This window comes from Sus scrofa, chromosome 7 (assembly GCF_000003025.6).
Source record: "Sus scrofa isolate TJ Tabasco breed Duroc chromosome 7, Sscrofa11.1, whole genome shotgun sequence".
In the NCBI taxonomy this organism is placed as follows: Eukaryota; Metazoa; Chordata; class Mammalia; order Artiodactyla; family Suidae; genus Sus; species Sus scrofa.
In genome coordinates, this window is record NC_010449.5 from 45,773,552 (window position 1) to 45,796,425 (window position 22,874).

At 41.3% G+C, this 22,874-nt stretch overlaps 1 protein-coding gene across 10 annotated transcripts in view; it reads right to left on the minus strand.

Annotated features, from left to right (window-relative positions):
* The window catches only part of PKHD1 (PKHD1, fibrocystin/polyductin), a 477,788-nt gene that overhangs the window by 326,198 nt on the left and 128,716 nt on the right, over nt 1-22,874 (minus strand). For all 10 annotated transcript variants that reach the window (XR_002345756.1, XM_021098821.1, XM_021098820.1 and 7 more), the window contains one exon: nt 7,423-7,579. Coding sequence is in view for 9 of the 10 variants with exons in the window: in XM_021098821.1 (XP_020954480.1) it covers nt 7,423-7,579 (157 nt within the window). In the remaining variant the exon portion in view is untranslated. The remainder of the gene's footprint in view (nt 1-7,422; nt 7,580-22,874) is intronic.

The following is a 22,874-nucleotide window of genomic DNA, read 5'->3' on the forward strand; positions in this document are numbered from 1 at the left end:
AGATATAGCAAACCATTATGCTGTAGGTCTGAAATTAATATGTCAATTATACTTCAAAAAAATTGTAATTAAAAAAGCAAAAAAAAATTAAAATTTTTACAAATGCTTAATTAAAAAAATTTAATTAAAAAAATCTGATAGTGAGTCAAGAGAAGATGGTTTGTATCAACAATGCAAGAACATGCATAGCTACACTATAGAAAACCCAAATACAAGAGACTAAAAATATCTGAATGTCTTTAAAACTGGGAACTAAAAAAAAAAAAAAAAAAAAATGTTTGGAGAAAATGAGACCACATTCCCATCTACACCAGAAAAACCCGCTTCTGCAAAGTCAAAAATAACCAGGAGAATGGAGGCAACCAAGTCAATAAACTCTGCTACTTCCACCTGTGCAAACGTCCCTCTCTTGCCACAGAAAGAAAAACACTTCAATATGCATTCTGAAGATAACAGAGGTAAAAGCCAGCCAAGGTCTTTATGGACCAGCTAATTCTTTCAGTAATCCAGTTTGCTTTGTATACAGGAGCAGCCACTATCTGTAAATAAAATTGCAACTCTGGCCTGACATTCACCCATCTCTTCTGCTAGCCCCTTCAATCCAAAAGAAACGAAAACCAACATTAATTGAATGCTTGTGCTGGACCAGGCCCTGTGCTAAAGGCTTTACAAATATTCCCTCGTGTAATACCTACAACATCCATGAGTTAGGCAACACATGGCAAGGTGGTGAAACAATAGCAAATGATAAATGTTAGCCATCATTGTCACTGCTGCTGTCCTTAAAACAGGAGAAACGTGTGGCTTCCAAAGGCTGTGCAACTTGCCCAAGGTCACAGAGCTGGGAAGAAGCAGAGCCCAGATTCAGATTCACTTCTTTCTGGCTTAAAAGGCTTCCAAGTATTTTATTGCTTTGGTACACACCAGTAGACCAAGAAATAGAAAATCACATTAAAAGCAGATCAAGTTTCTGCTCGAGCATTGTAAAGTGAAGGCATTGTAAGTAATAATAAGAAACTACAAAATGTCTCCCTCTTGAAAGCCCAACACCAAGGGAAGAGGGTTTTCTAGGGTTCATCCTCCCCTAATTGGCCCTTTATCAATCATCGGCTCTGGGCCACATCACATCAAGCTACATGACCACCAGAACCAAGAGTCAGTGCTTCCCTCAGAAACTAAGGACACTTCCACAGCTACAGACCACAAGCCCGAGATCCTCACCCAGGATGCATAACAGCGCAGACAAGAGGCTAACGCTCCTTCTTTGTTATTATGGCTCATCATAATTACTTGGAATAAAATAATAAATTTTAATTCAGCGATGCCTATGGCCGTTGGGCATCTTAACATAAAAGAACGAAAAATATAATTAACTAAATCAAGGCAATATGCCTATTTCCATCCCAGCTCATTAGTATTAATTGATTGGGTTAATTCTCTTTTGTGTTTAACAGTACCCCCTCAAAAATAATTTTTTTAAAAAGGGAGGGAGGGAGGAATGGGGGGAAGAAATAGAAATGGTGAGTAGACAAAAGTTCTGGATTTTTTGCTAATTAACAATAGATTCAGCTGAAGCTTTTATCATGGTCACAAAATAATGTGCCATTTTCCAAAAAAAAGTTCAAGAATCAGTGCCTACAGCATCATAAAAACAGTGAAAACAAAGTCTTTGGGTGCCATTTCCCAATTGCCTCAAAGAAATTTATAATCCTCTTTTCTACTATAAGTGGTGCTGGTAAGAAAAAAATGCATGTTCTCTTTCGTACATGGAAATGCAGGTAAGATACAGGGAATTCTGAATTCTCAAGGGCTGCATGTAGAAGTCTTGGTTTTCTGATGTAGGAGCCTGGTCCCTTTATGATATTTGGATTCTGGCTTTCATGAGTGGAAAAACAACATAGAGGATGCAATATTTTCATAAAGTGGCTCCAAATATAGTTCTTAGGTGATCCACGTTCACTTCTGTTTAGCAGCAATCCCTTCACAGTCTGTACAGACTTCATGTAGAGTGCATTCTTTGTGACACCGTGGAAATGGCTGAGAAAGTAATTCCACCATCATACTTCATGATGTATTAAAAATTTCGAAGAAATTATTTTTCAGGCTTTGTCTCAACCCATAGATGGTCTCAAAACATAAGGAAAATGTCACACAGCTATTCTTCTGATACTGTGAACAGGTATGAAAAAGATCAATAGCAACAGATACTCAGAGACTGAATCGCTATTATTGATGATGATGATGATGATGATGATGATGATGATAATCTAATCTTATATTTGGATAGATTTTTATTACCCTTCAAGTACTATCATGCACATTATAGACCAAGAGAAGACACTAGGGATTTAGAGCTATGCCCTATCAACCAGATATTTGAGAACTAGGGTTCTTCCCCACAAAAGCATGCTTCAAATGCCTTTTAAAAACAGAAAAATAACTTAGCAACAGATTTAATATTTCTAGCAACTCATAAAGACATACATTTATATGTAGTGTATGTGTATGTACATGTGTATTATGTGAATATATGTAAATGCATGTATATAAGTGTGTACATACATATAGAGATAGATATCAGTGAGCACAACTAAGGTCAGTGAAAGTAAATTCATTGGGAAAAGTGATATTTAAGAGAGCAAGGGTTTAAAAATTATGCTTCTTAAGTTTCATCTAGGACCTGAACTCTGCCCCATTTTACTTGTCCATCCATTCAACAATCAACACAGGTTCTTTGAGCTGTCATCATGGATCGGGCACCGTCTTAGACACTGAAGAGACAGCAGTAAATAAATTGAGAGAAGTTCTTTGCCTTTTTGAGCTTATCCTAGCAGAGGAAATGAACTTTACAGCAAACAAGGAAATTCAGAGTATGTCGTGTGGTGATTAGTTGCTATGAAGAAAAATAAAGCAAAATAACAGGATAGTGTAATAGGATTGTTGTAACTTTAGAAAAGATGGCCAATAAGCCTTCTCTAATAAGTCGACGTTTTCTCAAAGAGAGGACAAAATAAGTGGGCTGGCCACATGACTCTCTGGAGGAAGAATACTCCAGGCAAAGGACATTATGTGCCAAGGCCCTGAGGCAGGTATGTCCTTGGTATAGTCAGAGAGGAGCTGTAGCAGAGTGAATGAGGAAGACAAGGTCATTGAAGGGATCGGAAGATTATTAATGTGGACTTCAGTCCTAGTGGGATGAGAAGCCACCGGGACAGGAGCAGGTTGAGAAAAGAAGGGATAAGATCTGACATATTTCAAAAGCCTTGGACATAAACTAGTGGGGAGTTATTTTAGCATGTAGCATCATAGTCAAACACCAATGACCGTAACACATGAAGACACGTTCTTCTATCACAAAAAGTAATGTCAGAGGTGGGCAGCCAGGGGCCATGCTGGTATAGCAACTCCGGAGTCATCAGGGTCCCAGAGGTCTTCCATTCTGCTGCTTCCCCATTCTCAGCGGGTCACCTCACGGTCCAAGATGGCAGCTGAAAACGTAACTATCACATTTACATTCCAGGAGGCGGGGAAGAGAAGGAAGGAAGGACAAATAGGGCCTGCCTCCTCCTAAGTCAGCTCTTGTTTAGGAAACATGCTAGATGCCTGCACCCAGTCCCCTTACATCTCACTGGCCAGCTCTTAGCCACAACCTACGTCTACCTACCAAGGATGCGAGAAAATGCAGCACTGTTAGCTAGGCACATTGCTGCTCCCAACAAAAACTGGGGTTTGGCTACTGAAGAAGACGAAAAACTTAGAAACATGGGAACCAATTAAGAAGTTGTTTGAAATGCTCCTGGCCAAAACTTATGCTGATGAGGATGAGGTTGGTACCAATAGGACCCATGTGGAAGATTCAGCCAGCAAAATTCACTGATGGATTGGTCCTGGGATGTAGGGAAAAGAAAGACACCTGGGATGCTGCCAAGATTTTTGGCCATTAAGTGAGATGAGGAAGTTCCTCCCACTTTGATTCTGTGCGTATGTTGGTATCTACACAATCAAAACTCGTCTCAGGGACAAAGGACCTGGACCTCATCTCCTCCCCACTAGCCACCTCTAATCTTGCATCTTGGACACCCAGATTACTTCTGTCTCTGTTGCACCTTATCTCCTACATTGAATGTTTTAGAGCTAAACATTTTACTCTTTCATATTTACCTCCTAATTACTCCCCCCCCCTTTTTTTTGTCTTTTAGGGCTGCACAACACACAGCACATGGAGGTTCCCAGGGAAGGGGTCAAATCGGAGCTGTAGCTGCCAGCATATGCCACAGCCACAGCAATTTGGGATCTGAGCCATATCTGTGACCTACACCACAGTTCACGGCAACACTGGATCCTTAACCCACTGAGCAAGGCCACGGATCAAACTTGTGTCCTCATGGGTGTTAGATTCATTTCCGCAAAGCCACGATGGGAACTCTTAATTACTTTTTCTTTAGTAGTAATGCACATGACTCATATTAAGCATTACTCTTCTTTTTTGTGGTATTGAACACAGAATTCCAAGGCTGCTGAATAAGCATTCATAAGCCATCTGTTGAATCAAAAATTCATCTGTATCCTTCCCCTGTTCTCATACTTTCTAGAGGTCAGGACCCCTCTATCTCTAAGACAAATCTGTTTCACTCTAGGCAGCCCTGCTCCCTGCCAACAACTCCTATTTATGCAGAAACAGGTGTCCCCACCCACATTCACAGTCCTACCAAAGGTCCTACTTCCCAAGAAGTAAAGGATCTTTCACATGACAGATGTGTCCTCTCCCTGGGGTGAGGGTCTGCTCTTCCAAACCTAGTCACTCAGTCTACAGGATGAGTGTGAACCAGGAATGTTAAGGGAAACTACCTGCTTACCACAGGTTGTGGTAAGCAGGTGGGTATTTTAAATCTCTAAGCGTAGAAGCTAGCTGACCTTTCCACCTGCCCCTGCCTTTCTCTAATCCTTCTCTCCTCCCCTGATGACCCTTCTCCATCTTCCGTCTCTGGCCCTTTCAGCAAACACCACGCCTTGATGGACCATGTACCTGGGACTGAGAGGACATCCAGAGACTCAGATGGGCTGAGTTTGAGGACTCTTAGCTGGGAATCTTCCCCCAAACAGTATCAATGCCAGGCAAACACCCTTGAGCGCCTGAAGGACATCCCATCCTCCAACAGAACTTGACTCCTTTGGAGAGAGTTCTGGTTAAAGGTCTGTAAAGAGCATCTTTTCTCTGAGCTGAGATTGAAGTCTGTAATTTTCTTTTATCTTTTTTTTTTTTTCTTTTTAGGGCCACACGCATGGCATATGGAAGTTCCCAGGTCGAATCAGAACTGCAGCTGCCAGTCTGCACCATAGCCACAGCAATGCAGGATCTGAACTGCATCTTCAGCCTATGTTTGCTGCAGCTTGCAGCAACGCCAGATCCTAACCCACTGAGTGAGGTGAGGGATCGAACCTACATCCTCATAGGCATTATGCCAGGTTCTCAACCTGTTGAGCCACAGTGGGAACTCCTGTAATTTTCCTTTTTCATTGCCAGTCCTTAGGTAGTTGATGGCTGTCAATAAGTCAGCATTCCCTATATATAAGACAGATAACTAACAAGGACCTACTGTGTAGCATTGGGAGGTCCATTCAATGTTCTATAATAACCTATATGGGAAAAAAAGAATGGATATATGTAGACATATATAACTGATTCACTTGGCTATAAATCCGAGACTAATATGACATTGTAAATCAACTATACCCCAATAAAACTGATTTTTAAAAAAGATGGACTAGGAGAGTGGGAATTAAAAATTGGACAGGAATTCCCATCATGGCTCAAAAGGTTAAGAATCTGACCAGTATCCATGGGTCGGATGTGGGTTCAATCCCTGGCCTTGCTCAGTGGGTTAAAGGATCCACCATTGCTGTGAGCTGTGGTGTAAGTCGCAGACATGACTTGGATCTGGCGTTGCTGTGACTGCGGCACAGACCGGCAGCGGCAGCTCTGATTCTGATTTGACCCCTACCCTGGGAACTTCCATATGCTGGAGTGTGGCCCTAAAAAGAGGAAAAAAAAAAATTGGACACATTAAAAAAAAAAGAAAAACAGCCTTTCCTATAGCTATTGGCTATACACACACACACACACACACCACAAAGACACATCAGGAGCCCAAGCTCACAGACTTTTTCCCTAAAGGGTACTAATTAATTGATTTGCCCAAACACTTCTCCTCGCTATGGGGCGGGGGCGCTTGCAGTGTAGAGAATATGCAAAATGCCTAATCAGAGAAAACTGAGTCCACCTGTAAGAGAAGGGTAGCAACACTCCATCAGTTCATCCCCTGCAGAATATTTTATTTTGGAGTTCCCGTCGTGGCTCAGTGGTTGACAAATCCAACTAGGAACCATGAAGTTGTGGTTTCAATCCCTGGCCTTGCTCAGTGGGTTAAGGATCCGGCGTTGCTGTGAGCCGTGGTGTAGGTCACAGACGCAGCTCGGATCCTGCATTGCTGTGGCTCTGGCATAGGCCAGTGGCTACAGCTCTGATTAGACCCCTAGCCTGGGAACCTCCACATGCCACAGGAGCAGCCCTAGAAAATGCAAAAAGACAAAAAAAAAATTTTTATTTTCCCTCATATAGCCATGCTCTTACTTTAACAAGAACAAATGCTCCTGTAAATGTTAAATATACTTACAGTAAAGCCTGGTGGATTAGCGCAGGGTTTTATAGATCTCCATAACTAATCACATTTCCCAAGCAATTTTCATTTGCCAATGAACGAGTCACTTTGATAACCATTCCTTACTATCTACCGCTGAAGTAGGCAATGATTTTTATTCGTATTTAACAGATAAGGAGATCAATGCACAAGGAGACAGAAAAAGAACTGACTTAGTCACTTGGCGATGGGGTGGAGGCCTCAAAATTCGAATTCCCGGTCTCTCCCCACCTCCCAGGCCCCAGAGCTATGCGGCCAGTTTTGCAATAAGGAAGCCTATTTATATGACTTTCCACGGGACCAGGAAGTCAAAACCACAACAGGGGAAAAGCAGCAAGACATTGCTTTCTTGGCAAGGAGTTTCAAAGGCAGCAGCATGAACTGATTTCAGAGCATTTTGCTATATTGTGGGTGCTGCCAGGGACAAACCTGACTACAAAGGACTTGAAGAAAGAAGCATATTCTTGGGGAACACTGTTCGCCCTCTTGCATATGAAAAATTAAAATAACCAAGCTCTGTGCTTTTAAAAGTCAAAAGAAAGGGCTTTCATTTTGAATCTTCCGACCCCTTCTCCCTTTCACAGTGAAATCTCAATTTGGTCCAAGAATAAATTGTCAACCAAGTGCTGGAACTCATCCCAAAAGTTCCCTTCCTCCTGCTCCTTAAATGCTAGAATCATATACAATAAGGCCACCTCCACCCCCAGCCCCAAACTCTGCAAACCTTTCACGTGCAGGAAGTTGAGGATGCTGGTGTTGGTGTCCAGAAGGAGCAGCTGGCCCTTCTCCACCGTGACGTTGTCGCCCTCTTGTGGCCGTCTTCCAGAAAACCAGCTGTGAGCCCTGGACCACCTCCCGCAGAACTGAAAGGGAAAGTTGCCCTGCAAAACAGGTTTTGTTATTTTCTCTCATTTTGTTTTGTGTTTTGTGGGTTTTTGTTTTCAGTTTTGCTACATTTTAATCTCGTTCTGTTTTAAAGTAAGTCTGAGTGATCAATCAAAACAGAAACTCAACTCAAATTAATTTAAATATAGTTGTAAACATCTCAATAAAATCAGTCGACTCTCTCTTCCTTGTACAACTCACTTAAGAAGGGGGAAATACAGATGGGACCAAGTCTTACGTGAAGTGCCACTGTGGCTGTGCTCTGGAATTCTCCAAAGACAAGCTGGTCATATTTTCTTACATTTTTCCCAAGCACAGACCCCCTTCTACGTAACAGATGAGGGTCGATTCCATTTTTTATTTTTACAGACAGATATTGAGCCATGGATGAAAAGTCATAAATAGCCAGGAATAGAGAATTAAAATGTTCTGCTTGATAGGTGGCATTTTGCTTTATGAAATTGGTGCCATTTTTCACTGGCTCTACTGCCAGGTGTCCCTGTTTTATAGCAACATTGCTCTCTCCACGTGTTCAGATCCATCCTCCCACTCTGCTTCTTGTGCTCTTATTGTCACCTTTCCCTCTGTGCTTACCGCCGGGAAAGCTCGTGCACCGGAGGAATGTCGGCTGAGTCCAGGTGCTAGCCCAGAACGTTGAGGGAGGGGCTGGGAGGGGGACTGCAAGGACCCCAGAGGAGGACGCATCCCCCCAGCCCCCAACACGCTCCCTCTCAGAGCTTTTGGCTTCTGCTTAATTTATGGCCACCCTGAAGTCATGTGGTTCTCAACCCAAGGATGTGAAAAATCACAGAGAGCAGTTTCAGGCTCATGCAAGAGGCAGAGAACAGGCCTCAATGTCTCATGTGGTTATGGAACCTCAAGTCTGATAAATACAATGGAGTCCGATGGGAGAAGGTGATTACCTCCAGGTTAACACACGGTACCCTCTCTCCACACACGTCTCCCCACGCAGGTTCCAACCTAGTGTGAAGTCCCAGTTCCTATAAAACAACTGCCTAGAAGGGCCTCCGATGGGATGTTAGGGGCAGATGGGAGAAGACTGCTAAAAAGGTGAGGCGTGTTTATACCACCAGTAACCGCACCTCCACATAGAACTGGGCCCAGAGTATTTGAGAGAGAAAGTGGAGAAAGATATTGCTAGAAAAGCCACGAGATTTTTCAGGAGGATGCACTGACCCCAGGTCACTAGTCCTGAGCTGTATCCTGAGCTCCATCACCAACGAGGCTTGGGGATAAGGAAAAGAGGGATCTTTTTATGATCTGCATTGACGAAGGAGAAATGAAATCAGTGACTGGCCCCAGCTTAAAAGATGGAGGCATTCCTGTTGTGGCTCAGTGGATTAAGAATCCAACTAGTATCAAAAAAAAAAAAAAATGGAGTTCCCATCGTGGTGCAGTGGAAATGAATCTAACTAGTATCCATGAGGACACAGGTTCAATCCCTGGCCTCAGTCAGTGAGTTAAGGCTCCAGCGTTGCCGTGAGCTGTGGTGTAGGTTGCAGACGTGGCTTGGATCTGGCATTGCTGTGGCTGTGGCGTAGGCTGGCAAACAGCTCTGATTCGACTCCTAGCCTGGGAACCTCCACATGCCATGGGTACAGCCCTAAAAAGATCAAAAAAAAAGAAAAAGAAAAAGAATCCAACTAGTATCCATGAGCACTCTGGTTCAATCCCTGGCCTCGCTCAGTGGGTAAAAAATCTGATGTTGTCACAAGCTGCCATGTAGGTCGAAGATGGGGCTAGGATCTGGTGTTGCTGTGGCTGTGGTATAAGCTGGCAGCTCCGATTAGACCCCTAGCCTGGGAACTTCCACATGCTGCAGGTGCAGCCCTAAAAAGAAAAACAAAAGAGAAAGAGAGAGATGGAGAGGCATCAGGCACAGTGATAAGCCTTCCCAGCACCACAGAAAAAAAGAATGTGGTGCCTGACCATCATTGTGGGCTGTATGAATTGTGTCCACAGGTTGACCATTTGCAGACTCAAAAAGTAGGAAGAAAGTTAGCTCTTTACTGATTTTACGCTGAAGTTGAGGACAGGGAGATAAAACCACAGAAAGGGCTCCTTATAAAGCTAGACAGTCTACATCCTTATTATCCTTTAATTCACTCCTGCAGGATCCACAAAGATGGGGAGGGGGGGGAGCACAAACAGGAGGAAACTGGAGTGAATAAAGTGCTGAAAAGATGGAAAAGACTGAACGATGGTAAAGGCACTCCAGAGAAAGGTGAATAGATTACCTGTAGTATCAGCCCTGACTCACTAATGACAGGACCTTAGGAAAATGCAGCCACTGGCCTTGCACCACATCCATAGCAATGCCAGATCTGAGTCATGTCTGCAACCTACACATAGCAAAACCTGATCCTTAACCACTGAATGGGGCCAGGGATCGAACCCACAACCTCGTGGATACTGGTCGGGTATCCGAGCCATAATGGGAACTTCCTGCATCATTTTTTTTTTAATTCCACATATACGTGAGGATATATGTATATGTATGGCTGAATCCCTGCTTTATAGCAGAAATCAACACAACATTGTCAATCAACTATATTTCGATAAAATTAAAATTTAGAAAAGATGATGTTTTAGACAGATTTCCTCAGCCTAGAGCTCTTGAAGGTACAGGGTCCCTTAGCGGCACTGGGATGGAAACAAAAGCTCACAAGGGATAAATGAGGAATTTAGAATTAATAGGTAGTACTGTATATAGAACAGAAAAACAAGGATCTACTATATAGCACAGGGAACTATATTCAATGTCTTGTAACAACCTATAATGGAAAAGAATTTGAAAAAGATACATATATAACAGAATCACTTTGCTATACACCTGAAACTAACACAACATTGTCAATCAGCTATACTTCAATTTAAAAAAAAAAAAAAAAGCTGAGGAGGTGGGAACAGGGATCTGGGGATCTGTCATTTTAACCACGTTCTGGATGGCACTTGTGCTTCAAATTTGAGGACCCATTCAAAGCAAGGAAGCAGGAATTTCCCTTCACACCAGCCCCTCAAGCTCAGGGAAGGCTTGCAAGCTGTAGATGAGCCATGAGGAGTATGAAGAATTCAACAGTGTGAACCCTTCTGAGACCTGAGCCCAGGGTTCAGCTCCATCGCCCAGCCACAGCACTGCACAGAAAACCTGGGCTTGTGACCCCCATGATAGAAAGATCTGGAACAACTAGACATTCATTAGGTAAAAGGATGTCAGAGAAGGACCATGCTATGCTGTCGTCCATTAATGAATTTTAGAATCTTTCAAAACTCACAATTCACACCGATACTTGTTGTTGCCCTGGGGGAATTTAAAGACCTGCTCGCTTGGAAGCAGCTGTGTGTATGAGGATCTGCTTTCTCTGTGTTATGTCAGCATGGCCTGGCCCATCAACCTTTGACAACTGCTACCCTCAGCTCCAACCAGGCAGGTGGGCAGGTCCAACACTGTTTATCTTCTCTTTACAGTTGAGGAGGCAAAGACGGCAGAGTTTAAATATTGTGTTGAAGACCCCGGAGGTGGAGAGAGCCTGGACACAACTGAGCCAGCTCCCACCTCCGTCTTGTCATTCACATGGCCTCTCCTGGGAATGCTCTTTGCCAAAATACCCTACTGCTCACTCCTTTACTTTACTCGCGTCTCTGCTCGAGCTTCATGCCCTCCCTGTCTCCTCATGAAAATGCTAGGTCCAATCGCTCCTTCTCCCTAATTACTTTATCTTGGTCTAAGACCGTACCATTCCTTGTGTATTCATCACCCATTAAGCTTACTCAGATGAAAAACAGACTTTTGTTTTGGTCACTGCTATACCCCCAACCTCCCTAAATACTGTCTAACACATAGTAACTGCACAATAAAAATCGATGAAATTATTTCCTTTTTTTGGTCTTTTTTTTGTCTTTATTTTTCAATTGAAGTATAACTGATTTATAATATTGTGATAGTTTTGTTAATTGCAGGTATACATCCATGTGATTCAGTTATATACACACGCATGTGTATATATAAATCTATTCTTTCTCAGATTCTTTTCCATTACAAGGTGTTATTATAAGATATCGAATACTCAGAGTTCCCATCATGGCTCAGTGGTTAACAAATCCGACTAGGAACTGTGAGGTTGCGGGTTCGATCCCTGGCCTTGCTCAGTGGGCTAAGGATCCAGCGTTGCCGTGAGCTGTGGTGTGGGTTGCAGACGCGGCTCGGATCCTGAGTTGCTTTGTGGTTCTGGTGTAGGCCAGTGGCTACAGCTCTGAGTTGACCCCTAGCCTGGGAACCTCCATATGCCAAGGGAGCGGCCCTAGAAAAGGCAACAAGACACGCACATACACACACACAAAGTTATCAAATACTGTTCTACTGTGCTATACAGGAGGTCCTTGTTGTTACCTATTTTATGTACACATTACTATATATAAAATAGATGAGATGATTTCTTAACTGAATCTTCCTTCTGCTAAACCCATTTATAGATGTTACACACGCACACACACACACACAAAACTGCACGCATAAGTTTACATGTGTTCTTGATACAAAAGGTGGGAAAATTCGTGGTAAAACCAAAAATACTTTAAAATGCTTCATCCCCTAGGCCTCCTAATCCATTGAGTTTGCTTCACACCTTTTCCCACTCTGTTCTGTGTTTTCAAACGCTTTCAACTTAACCCAAACAATGGTGCGTATTGCCTTTGGAATGGACAAGCAATGAGATCCTGCTGTATAGCACTGAGAACTGTATCTAGTCACTTATGACAGAGCATGATAACGTGAGAAAAAAAGAATGTATACATGTATGTGTGACTGGGTCACCATGCTGTACAGTGGAAAATTGACACAACACTGTAAACCAGCTATCATGAAAAAAATAAAAATCATTATTAAAAAAAAAAAAAACCAAGACTCAGAGTTAATCTCTCAATGAAATCGCCCACTGATTTTTTTCTTCACCTTAAGTCTCATTAATCTATGTGGTAGATTTCAAATGATTATAAATGTCAAGCATAACATTTCAAAAGAGCTAAGCTTCCTTCTGCCCAAAACTTTTCCTTGCCATAATAAAGATATCTTGAGATATGTAAAATTTTATCAATGATTCATGCTTATTACAAAACAAGGACTAAATATCAAAAGTCCTACAAAAATTAATGCATCCTCAACAATCTGACAGCAGCCTGGGGAAGTAGAAGAGCCTTTTATTTCCATGATTGCAGGTTGTCACTGAACCCATGATTACACGTATGCTGTCATAAGAATTTGTGCTCCACCTTTTCATGGTTGACACAATAATGGTATAATTCCCTACACAGGACTCCTAGGGCAATAACCCCATGAGCCAATGGATGTGGCTTACTTTTCAACATTTTTATCCTTCAATTCCTATCACTTTGATATAATCAATCAAAAAAAGGAATGCTGATAGCATCACTAAGAAAGACTTGTTGTCCATTTATTTGAAAGCCTCTCAGCTGATCCCAAGGTGATGTTTTTGGTGAAAGCCATGCTCTTTGTCACCAGCTCAACTCTCTGGTCAACATAAATTTCACTTGCACCAAATATAAGCTCCTACCACTACAGTCTTCAAGGTGTTCAACCTTTAACTTTAGTTTTCAGATAAACAAATCACTCACTCCCATTCTGCAGATGAAGAAAATCGCCTCTCGAAGGGCATGTAGGGGAGGGGTGGGGTGAAAAATAGAGATCTGGGAACTATCCAGAACACGGCCTCACTTCCACCTCAGAAACAACAGCCCCGAAGAAACCCAAACAAAACCCTCCAAACGGAAACAAAACACAAGCGAAAACTTTCCTGCCTCAGCTAGAAGCTTATGCAATTTGTTTTCTTCTTACAGCTTGTCAGCACTTCTCTGAACTTCAGGGATTGTGCAGTGTCTGCAAATCTTATGTGTCACCTTAAATGTATTTGCAGCCCCACCAGAGTTATCTTGAAAGAAATGATCGATCAGCAAGTTGGACCATCAGACAGAGCAAAGCCCTGTGTGCGAGCGTTTGTGTTCAGCTGGGGTGGTGGAGGAGGTAGGATGTGGGGATCTTTCTAGTCACAGTGCCTCCTGGATGACAAAGACAAGGAGGAACCGTTCTGACAACCTCCCCAGAATGCCTGTTTCAGCAGACAAGCCCTGGAAATAGGAAAAGACAAGTCCCGGCCACTGACGCTTTCTCCACCCTTTACAGAAGTCTTCTGTTTTCTCCAAAGGACTTATGGTCACTGAAACATCGTGTATGGTGTATATTTCAGTCAAGCCCCAGCGGAACGTAAGCTTCAAAAGAGCTTCTTGGTTTTCCACTGCAACCCCAGTACCTACAACAATGCCTGGCACGTGGAAGGTACCCCCAAAATACATTTGAACGAATAGTCAACTGTCCTGTGGGCTCACAATCACTAGGCCCTAATTATAAAACATAAGAATATTGTTTTAATAACTAAAATAACTTTACGTGAAACTGCATTTTTTCTTTGTTCAAAAACATTTACCTAGAAATGTTTTTAAACCAAAATGTTTTTTTCTTTTGTAACATCCTCCATTCTTTTAGGCATAGGATACCCTTTTCTCATTCTGATACAAATAGCACTTTCATGTTCTTCTCGATTTGTAGGATTTTATATTTGCATGTTAGTCCTCAGCTAATTTAGAATTCGTAATGATGGGGAGTTTTCCAATTTTCCTTATTTTTTATCTTTGCTTTTTTTCCCCAAATAGTTAACTTCCCTCACACCATTTACTAAAATAATGTTTTCTCTCCCAACTGAGAGTCTTAGCTATTTTAATAACTGCATTTTAATGTTGGATGATATTTAGCTTGTTAGCCAATTAAAATTTCAAAACTGGAGTTCCCATCTTGGCGCAGCGGAAATGAATCCAACTAGGAACCATGAGGTTGCCGGTTCGATCCCTGGCCCCGCTCAGTGGGTTAAGGATCTGGCATTGCCGTGAACTGTGGTGCAGGTCGCAGACATAGCTCAGATCTGGCATTGCTATGGCTCTGGCATAGGCAGGCAGCATCAGTTCTGATTAGACCCCTAGCCTGGGAACCTCCAAAAGTTGCGGGTACAGCCCTAAAAAGACAAAAGACAAAAAAAAAATTAAAACATAAAATATAAAATTGCAAAACTTTTACGTAAGAGCTAACGATACAAGTATTTCTTTTACATACATCTGACCTCATCCATATTCTAAAGGTGTCCCTCTTATCATTGAAAAAGAGACGTATAGCCAGATAACTGATATAATATGGGATTAATTCAATAATTAAAGGCATAACCAAGGTGCTATGGGAGTTTAGAGGCTTAGATGGCCAACTATGGTAGAGGCCACCTTACTGGTAAAATCCAGTGCATTACGTACCTTTTCTTTCCTCAATCTGGACACCACAGATAAATTAACAGAGGCCAAGATTATTTCATGGTTACGAAACCAAAAAATGCTCATTGGAGGAAAAGTCAACCATCTACAAATCCAGGATTAAGAATAGCACCCCTGACCTATAATCTAATAACTGCTTAGGGAACAAAAAGGAAATTAAATTAGTTTGGCATAATTTGTTCTTACTGAGCTCATGCTGGCTCTAAGTGATCACTTTTCTTTTCTCGGTGCTTCTAAACCCTTCAGGATGATGAGACAGCATGAGAAAGTCCCTCAACCCTGCCCAGCACACTGACTCCTCAGACGTCAACACCACCTCTGCCAGTGACTGGAGCCCAACTCACATTTACACTTTGTCCCTGTTAGAAACCGGGGCAGGTCACTAGCTTCCCTCTCCCTTCCGTGCACATCCCAAACAGCAAGATTTCTCTGAGAATGCTGGTATCAGCTCAATGCTTCATCCAGGTAAGTTATTTTAGAACTCTTAAGCTTTAGTAGAGTCTGCAAATACAACAAACTTGCAAAACTTTTCTTCATCTCTTCCATCTTTAAAAAAAAATTTTTTATTAAAGCATACTTGATGTACAATGTTGGTCAATTTCTGCTGTATGTTTCAGTCAAGCCCCAATGGAATGTAATATATATATATATTCTTTTTCTCATATTATCTTCCATATGGTCTATCCCAAGAGACTGGATATAGTTCCCTGTGCTATAGAGTAGGACCTTGCTGTTCATTCCTTCTAAATGTAATAGTTTGCATCTACTAACCCCAAACTCCTCTTTCATTTGAATCTTCAAATCTCCTCAATGTCTCTTCTGAATTACAAGCCATTGTAATTATGTTCCATTGTCCAACACCTCCGACAGCCTAAGAGCAGTGCTAGACATTTGACTTATAGTATCCTTAAGCCTCACAACTGCAAAACCTATATATTCCTCTCTCCACCTGAATTTTTTCAATGTTCAATTTTTTTTTTTTTTTTTTTTTTTTGGTCATGCCCATAGCATCCAAGTAGTTCCTGGGCCAGAGATCAAACCCAAGCCACAGCAATGATGCCAGATCTGTAACCCACTGCACCACCAAGGAACTCCATCAATGTTCAATTTTAAAAATTATTCATAATGGCTAACACTGTGGAGTGCACGTCACAGATAATATCACACTCAAATCCTCACAGACTCTTCTCAGCCTCCATGCCTGAAACTTTGGAGCCAATGGATCTCTAGACTCAACAAATATTTATAGTGTGAGGCTCTGGGTTAGGCACAAAAGTAAACAAGTTCCTGATCTCAGGAAGCTTGTATCTTAGGGAGATAAAGTTAGTGGAGTGTGAGCCAGAGGCACTCTGAGAAAGGAGACGCTTGGTGTGTTGCAGACTCAGCAAGGAGCACAGAGAGGGCAGTGAGGCCTGGAGGTGGGAAGGCTGCACAGCTCTGTTGCCTTCCTGCTGAAGCAGTGGGCCATTCATTCACTTTTCCCACTTAAAGACCTCAAGTTTTCTGCCTGTCATAGAAAAAAAAATCAAGTAAAATATGCGGTAGTCTATAACAGGGTCAGCCAACTGCAGCCTGGCTCATTCACTCTACTGATAAATAAAGCTTTATTGGAACATCGATTGCACCATTCACCTACATACTGCTTCTGGCTGCTTTCCATATGTGACAGAGATTCTATGGCCCACAAAAGCTAAAATATTTACCCCCTGGTTCTTTATAGAAAAAGTTTGCCTATTCCTGGTATACTCCAATTTATATGATTAATATAATAAGAACTGATATTGTCCAATTACCTATAATATACTTGGTACGCTACATCTACATTCTATCGATACTGAGATATGTTCAAAATAGAACTTTTTATGATTAAAAATAAAGAATTATAACACAGCTACCTAAGAGTTTGGAGACTGGAAGCAAAAGGAGGTATTGAAATCCTGGAAACTGGTTCAATTCTCTTCATTCTCCAGTAAGCAATAAGCCAGGTCGCTGAAAGCTACATAAAGGCAAGTGGTGTGAGGGCGTGTGTGTGTGTGTGTGTGTGTGTGTGTGTGTGTGTGTGTGTGAGTGACACCTGGGCCTGAGCACATACACACATACAGTCAAATCAGAAGACTGACAGATACACGCGAGCCTTTTCTGCAGAGCTGACACACTGCCATTTAACCAGTGAGCACGGAGCATGTGTTTCTGTTCCCAGTCACCAGTAAGAGACAAGGTTAACATTTTAAGTGATGGACTACAGCGTGTTATTTCCCCATGCAATGGACCCGTGACTGCGCTGCCTTTGAAAACACTTAATTTCAGTGATTGAATACACGGGAGTGCACTTTCCCTGCTATGAACCTTTGACAGCTCCTCAGTTTCATACACCAGGGGGACTTTTTTCCCCTCTTTTCCCCCCCTCCCCCTTATACCTGAAGGAAAGCAAAATGAATATGTGGTGGCAGAGAGAAAAGGAGGAAGCCCAGAGAATGAAAACTGGTTTGTAAGCATCGTGTATTTTACAATAGACATACTCACCGCCATCTGCTCTAATTACTTTTAATGTTTGGGCTACCATCTTCATACAATAGAAATAATGATCTCCTCAAGGGCAAAAAAAAAAAAAAAATTTTTTTTTTTTTACAGAAACAAACAAAAGTTGATTGCATTTAGCTCCCAGGCTAAAGAAGCATCAAGCTACTTTGTAGTGAGCAATCAATTAGGAAAGTGGGTATGTCTCTGATTAACACAGACAACTCAGGTCTCCTCTGTGGTGCCCTCCCCCTGCCTCCTTTTCCCACCTCTTTGGAGGACTTGTGCCCATAGCTCATAGAGGGCAAGGAGGTGCCCAGACATGCTTCTAGGTCCAAGGACACACCCCATAAATTCCTTACATTTGGATCAGAATCAGACCAAGCCAAGTCTTCTCCCTATCTTCAATTTGGCATCAGATATGCCCAGAGTTGAAAAATGCTAAATATAAAGGTAGGTGTTCTACCAAGAGTACAGATCAGTCCCCTCCTGGGGTGAGCTCCCCAGAGGCCACCCCAAACCTGAACCCCTCATTGGAAGCTAGAACTAACAGCCTATTAAAGTCTTCAGGAATGGAAATGACCCAGACCCCCCCAGAATAGGTATCTCCCTTGGTACCCAGGAGAGCCGAGGACCCAGTGAAATACCTGGAGTCCAGAAAGACAAGGAATAGATGGCTGCAATGTCAGTGGAACCTTGACTTTCACAAAAGCCTTCTCAAACCCCCAAGTTTGAGCATACTACCATATTAACAATTCTGAGATGCCTCTCCCCCAGGATTCCTTCCCCCTGGTGTACATACCCTACTCATTTCCCTCCCCCTTAGTAGGAATAGGGCTGATGAATAGGATGGGCTGTCACTCCCATGATCAGATTACATCATATGGCAATGGCAAAGGTATTTTGCAGGTATAATTAACTTCAGAAATCAGTTGACTTTGGGTTAATCTAAAGGGGGACAGACATCTCTTACATATGGGAGCTCTTAAAAGACAGATTCCCTCACTGACTTTGAAGGAGCAAACTGCCATGTTATAAAGACCACATGATAGGACCCAAGAGCAACCTCTAGGAGCTGAAATGGTCCCTGCCCAACAGCCAACAAGAAAATGAGGCCCTCATCCCACAGCAGAAAGAAATTGGCTTCTGCCAACAACGTGAACAAGACTGAGGAAAGATGTTGAGTTCCAGATGAGGATGTAGCCAGGCTGACACTCAACTTTGGCCTTTTGAGATACTAAGCTGAGACCCCCAGTTTCTCTGTGCCCAGATGTTTGACCTGCAGAAATTTGGAAATCATAAATGGGCATTTGGCATAGAAAACCAATACACCATCATAATGGCTTTCTTCTTTCGGAGAGTATTTTCAGAGAATGCCATTGAGTTTTCCTCCTTTCATAGAAGTCACTGCTCAAAAGGTGGATATCAAGACCAAGCTGGGTAGGCAGAAGGCCAGGTGGTTCCTTCACTGCTTAAATTACTCCAAAGGATATGCAACACAGATTTTTTTTTAATTTCTGATGTCAAGAAGTTTAAACTAAGACCTGACAGAGAACTCATTCGCTCAGGAAGAGTTAAAACTGATAAAGATAAACAGCAAATGTCATAGGACCGCTATGTCTTTACAACTTTTCTCTACCTAGGCTGAAGAAATGCAAAACCTTTCTGGTCCTGAACATGACCATGATTAGTATCCTTTGGGAGATACTAAGAAATTTTGAAAGCCCAGATTCCAACTTGACTTCTGAGTATGGTATTTGAATATAATTGATAGTAATAGCACTTCTTTTTTGCTTGTGTTGCTTCCCAAGGAGAGAGGAAAATCTGACTTTTTTTATTCTCTCACTTAAAAAAAAAAAAGGCAATGTTTTGCAGGGAAAAGTCAAACTCAGAAACCAGAGAGATTCATCCGTACAAGTACCTAGTATCTTCATCAGCCTTGACTAAATCACTTTTCCCTCCTTTTCTAAGCTTCAGGGTAGAGATTAAGGTACCTTTTAGGAAGGATGAGAGAAATATTCATTTAGGTTTTTAGATCTCTTGATATCAAAGTTGCATCATGTTTTATTCTTAAGCAATCATGCATATATTGTCTGGTATTTGATGAAGCAAAAGGATTTGCTTTAAGGCTAATACCACAAAACTATCAGTTCTGCTTGAGGAATAAGGAAGCCCTGAAAGATTAAATGATGGGTTTCAGAGCCAGGATGCAATCTCAAGAATCTAGAATTTCAGGAACCTGCCTGTCCATGGCAGTGCAGATGTTGTTCTTGTGTATACAGGTTGTGTTGGTTAAAATCCCCTTTGTGAACCTTCAGTGGGCACACTCTATGGGCCAGGCACTACAGGACCCTACCCTGGACCCACGAAAGCATAACTGAATTTATAAGCTCTTAGAGCCCAGTTTCAAGTGCATTGTTCCCTTTACTCTAAACGCATCCGCCACACACTGTCCCCTTTCTGCCAAACCCTGTTTATTGGTTCCAGATGCAATGAATCATCTACTGACTTGAGCGACATTAGAGGTAAACACGAAGGTTCAAATGTAGAGATAATTGAATAATACCAACTACCAGTAACAGCAGTCCAGGCAAAGGAGGAAATAGACCCGGAGATTTCAGATAGGGCCGTCTGATGGAAACCCTCCACTCTCAGGATCAGAACCACATGCTATTTTGACATGATGGAAAAATCTCTATGTTCTGATTTTTCCAAATTTTCATATGCCAGTGATCAGAATGGGTAGGTGTGGCAAGCAGGTGGTGACCTGATTTAAACATCCCCATGATTAGAAATAAAACATCCAAAAATCAACTAGACTGCCATGCATTTCATATCTCAAAGCAGTGTGCATCAGCTGTGTATATATATATATGTATATATACATATATATAGCTGTATATATATACATATATTTATTAATTTTATCTATCAGCAGTCAACTGCTGATAGATAAAATTAATAAAATATATGCATTTTCCCAGTAAACTCTTGACTGCTGATAAATAAAGTATATGCATTTTTCTGGTAAACTCTTCTTTATGGAAAGCCCCATAAAGCAAAAATTATCTAAAGCTCTTCCAAAAACTCATAAAGCTCAATATAATTTCCAGAGAGCACAATGAACTTTAATCACTTGCTTCACCTGGCATTCATTGTATACAATGCACATAACATATAAACACAAGTATGTGTATAACATATACACATGAGTTTATACAAACACTTGAAAAACTTTCCTTGTTGTGTCTTTAAAGGCAGAAAACTCAGAACCTTCGGTGAATACTTAACCATCCACAGCCACAGTTATCATCCAAGAAGTTTGGAAGTTTAAGAGCCACACAAAGACCCCCATGAAGTGAGCCTTAAAGCAGCAGTAATCAACTCTCTAGGGATCCAAGGAGGGAGTAATTCAATAAGCAATATTGGAGAGTGATCAGAGGTCTCCATATCTCACAGAACACACGCAACATGCCTTTCCATGGAATTGCCCCAACTTTTGGGAATTACCCCCTTGCTGGAAATCAGGACCTCAACTGGCTGAGGATTAGTTATTTATGTACTTCTGTTTTGCCTTAAGAAAACAGAAACTTCTTTCCCCATTTTCCCCATGGGAAGAAACTGAGATCCCAATAAGTGCCTTTATTAACTTCAGGGTTAATGAAAGCTTTGATATCTATTCTAATATCTCATTTCTAAAATGTGAAATTAAGTGATGCTCCAAGATGACTCAATGAACTGAGCACAGCTAGAGTCAGGACAAGAGCCAAATCAAAGTGATTTGTTTCTTCTACCAGAAGATATGGTCCTTATTTTTAAAATAACACAGCCTAAGGAGCGATTCTAAAATTTTCTTGATCAACCAATCAACATGCAGTTTGGTACGTATGAGCCATATCAGTGGATCCCATGAAAAAAGCTAGCAAGCAGTGGTACAGCGTTCCATTATTTTCCATTTGATACTTATGGAAAACTCCTCTAGGTGAAGTATCTTTGCCTGGGATCTCTCCAAAGGTGTCTTGATGTTTTAGAAAATTAAGAGAAAAGAAGTCACTTCACCCCCTCATCGATCATATGAAGCAGAAAGAAATACCCTTTCCCTGTTAACTCCCTCCTCTTTTCCATTATACTCAACCACCTGGGGTTGGAAGGTAGCTTTTAGTCTGTAAGTCTTCAAGTTTTTCATACGGGCAGTCCAAAGCAACCCCAAACTCTAGTTTAAACCTTTTGAACACATTGAGAACATTTATTGACCATGTAATGGACAAAGATCATTAACACCTGCCCTAATTCTCTAAGCAACCAAGATGATAAAAAAAAAAAAGATACCCAAAGGATGTTTAGAAAATAGGAGGAAAAAAATCAGAAAATAAAGTTTATTTACTGTCTGCAGACTAAGTCAGAGACTTGGATTTTAAAGGTAGAACTTAGGCCAACATAATTTATATAGAAGATGCTTTTTTGAATTTTTGTAGGGGAAATCTTCATGGCATTGGATTTGGCAATGATTTCTTTGAGGTGACACTAAAGGCACAGCAACAGCAAAACAGATAAATTGGACTTTGTCAAATTAAGAACTTTTGTACATCAAAGGAACATAATCAACAGAGTGAAAAAACAACGTGTGTAAATGAAGAAAGTATTTGCAAATCATATAAAAGATAAAGGATTGATATCCAGAATATATAAAGAGATTTTGAGTTGTAGCAACAACAAAAACAGACAACCCTATTACAAAATTGTCCATGGGCTTGAATAAAGATCTCTTCAAAAAAGATACATTAATAGCTAATAAATATATAAAAAGATGCTCAACATCACTAATCATTAGGAAAATGCAAATCGAAACCATAATAAGATGTCACTTTACAGCCACTAGGATGGCTATCAGTTAAAAGAAAAACAAAATAACAAGGATTAAAGAGAATATGTAGAATTGGAACCCTTGTGCATCATTGGTAGGAAGGTAAAATGATGTGGTTGCATTGGAAATGGCATGGCAGGTCCTCACAACATTAAACATAGGAGAACCATATGATTCTCACCATTCCGCCTCAGGGTATATATCCCAAAGAATTGAAAGTAGGGACTCGAACGGATATTTTACATCCATGTTCATAGCAGCATTATTTACAATAGCCTAAAAGTGGAAGGAAGTAGCCCATCACAGATGAATGGACAAACAAAATGGTATATACATATAATGAATGTGGTATATACATATGATGGAATATTATCCATCCTTATAAAGGAAAGACAATCTGATACATGCTACACCGTGGAAGAATATTATGCTAAGACAAACAATCCATTCACAAAAGGATAAATATTGCATGAGTCCATTTAGATGAAGTACCTATGCTGTCA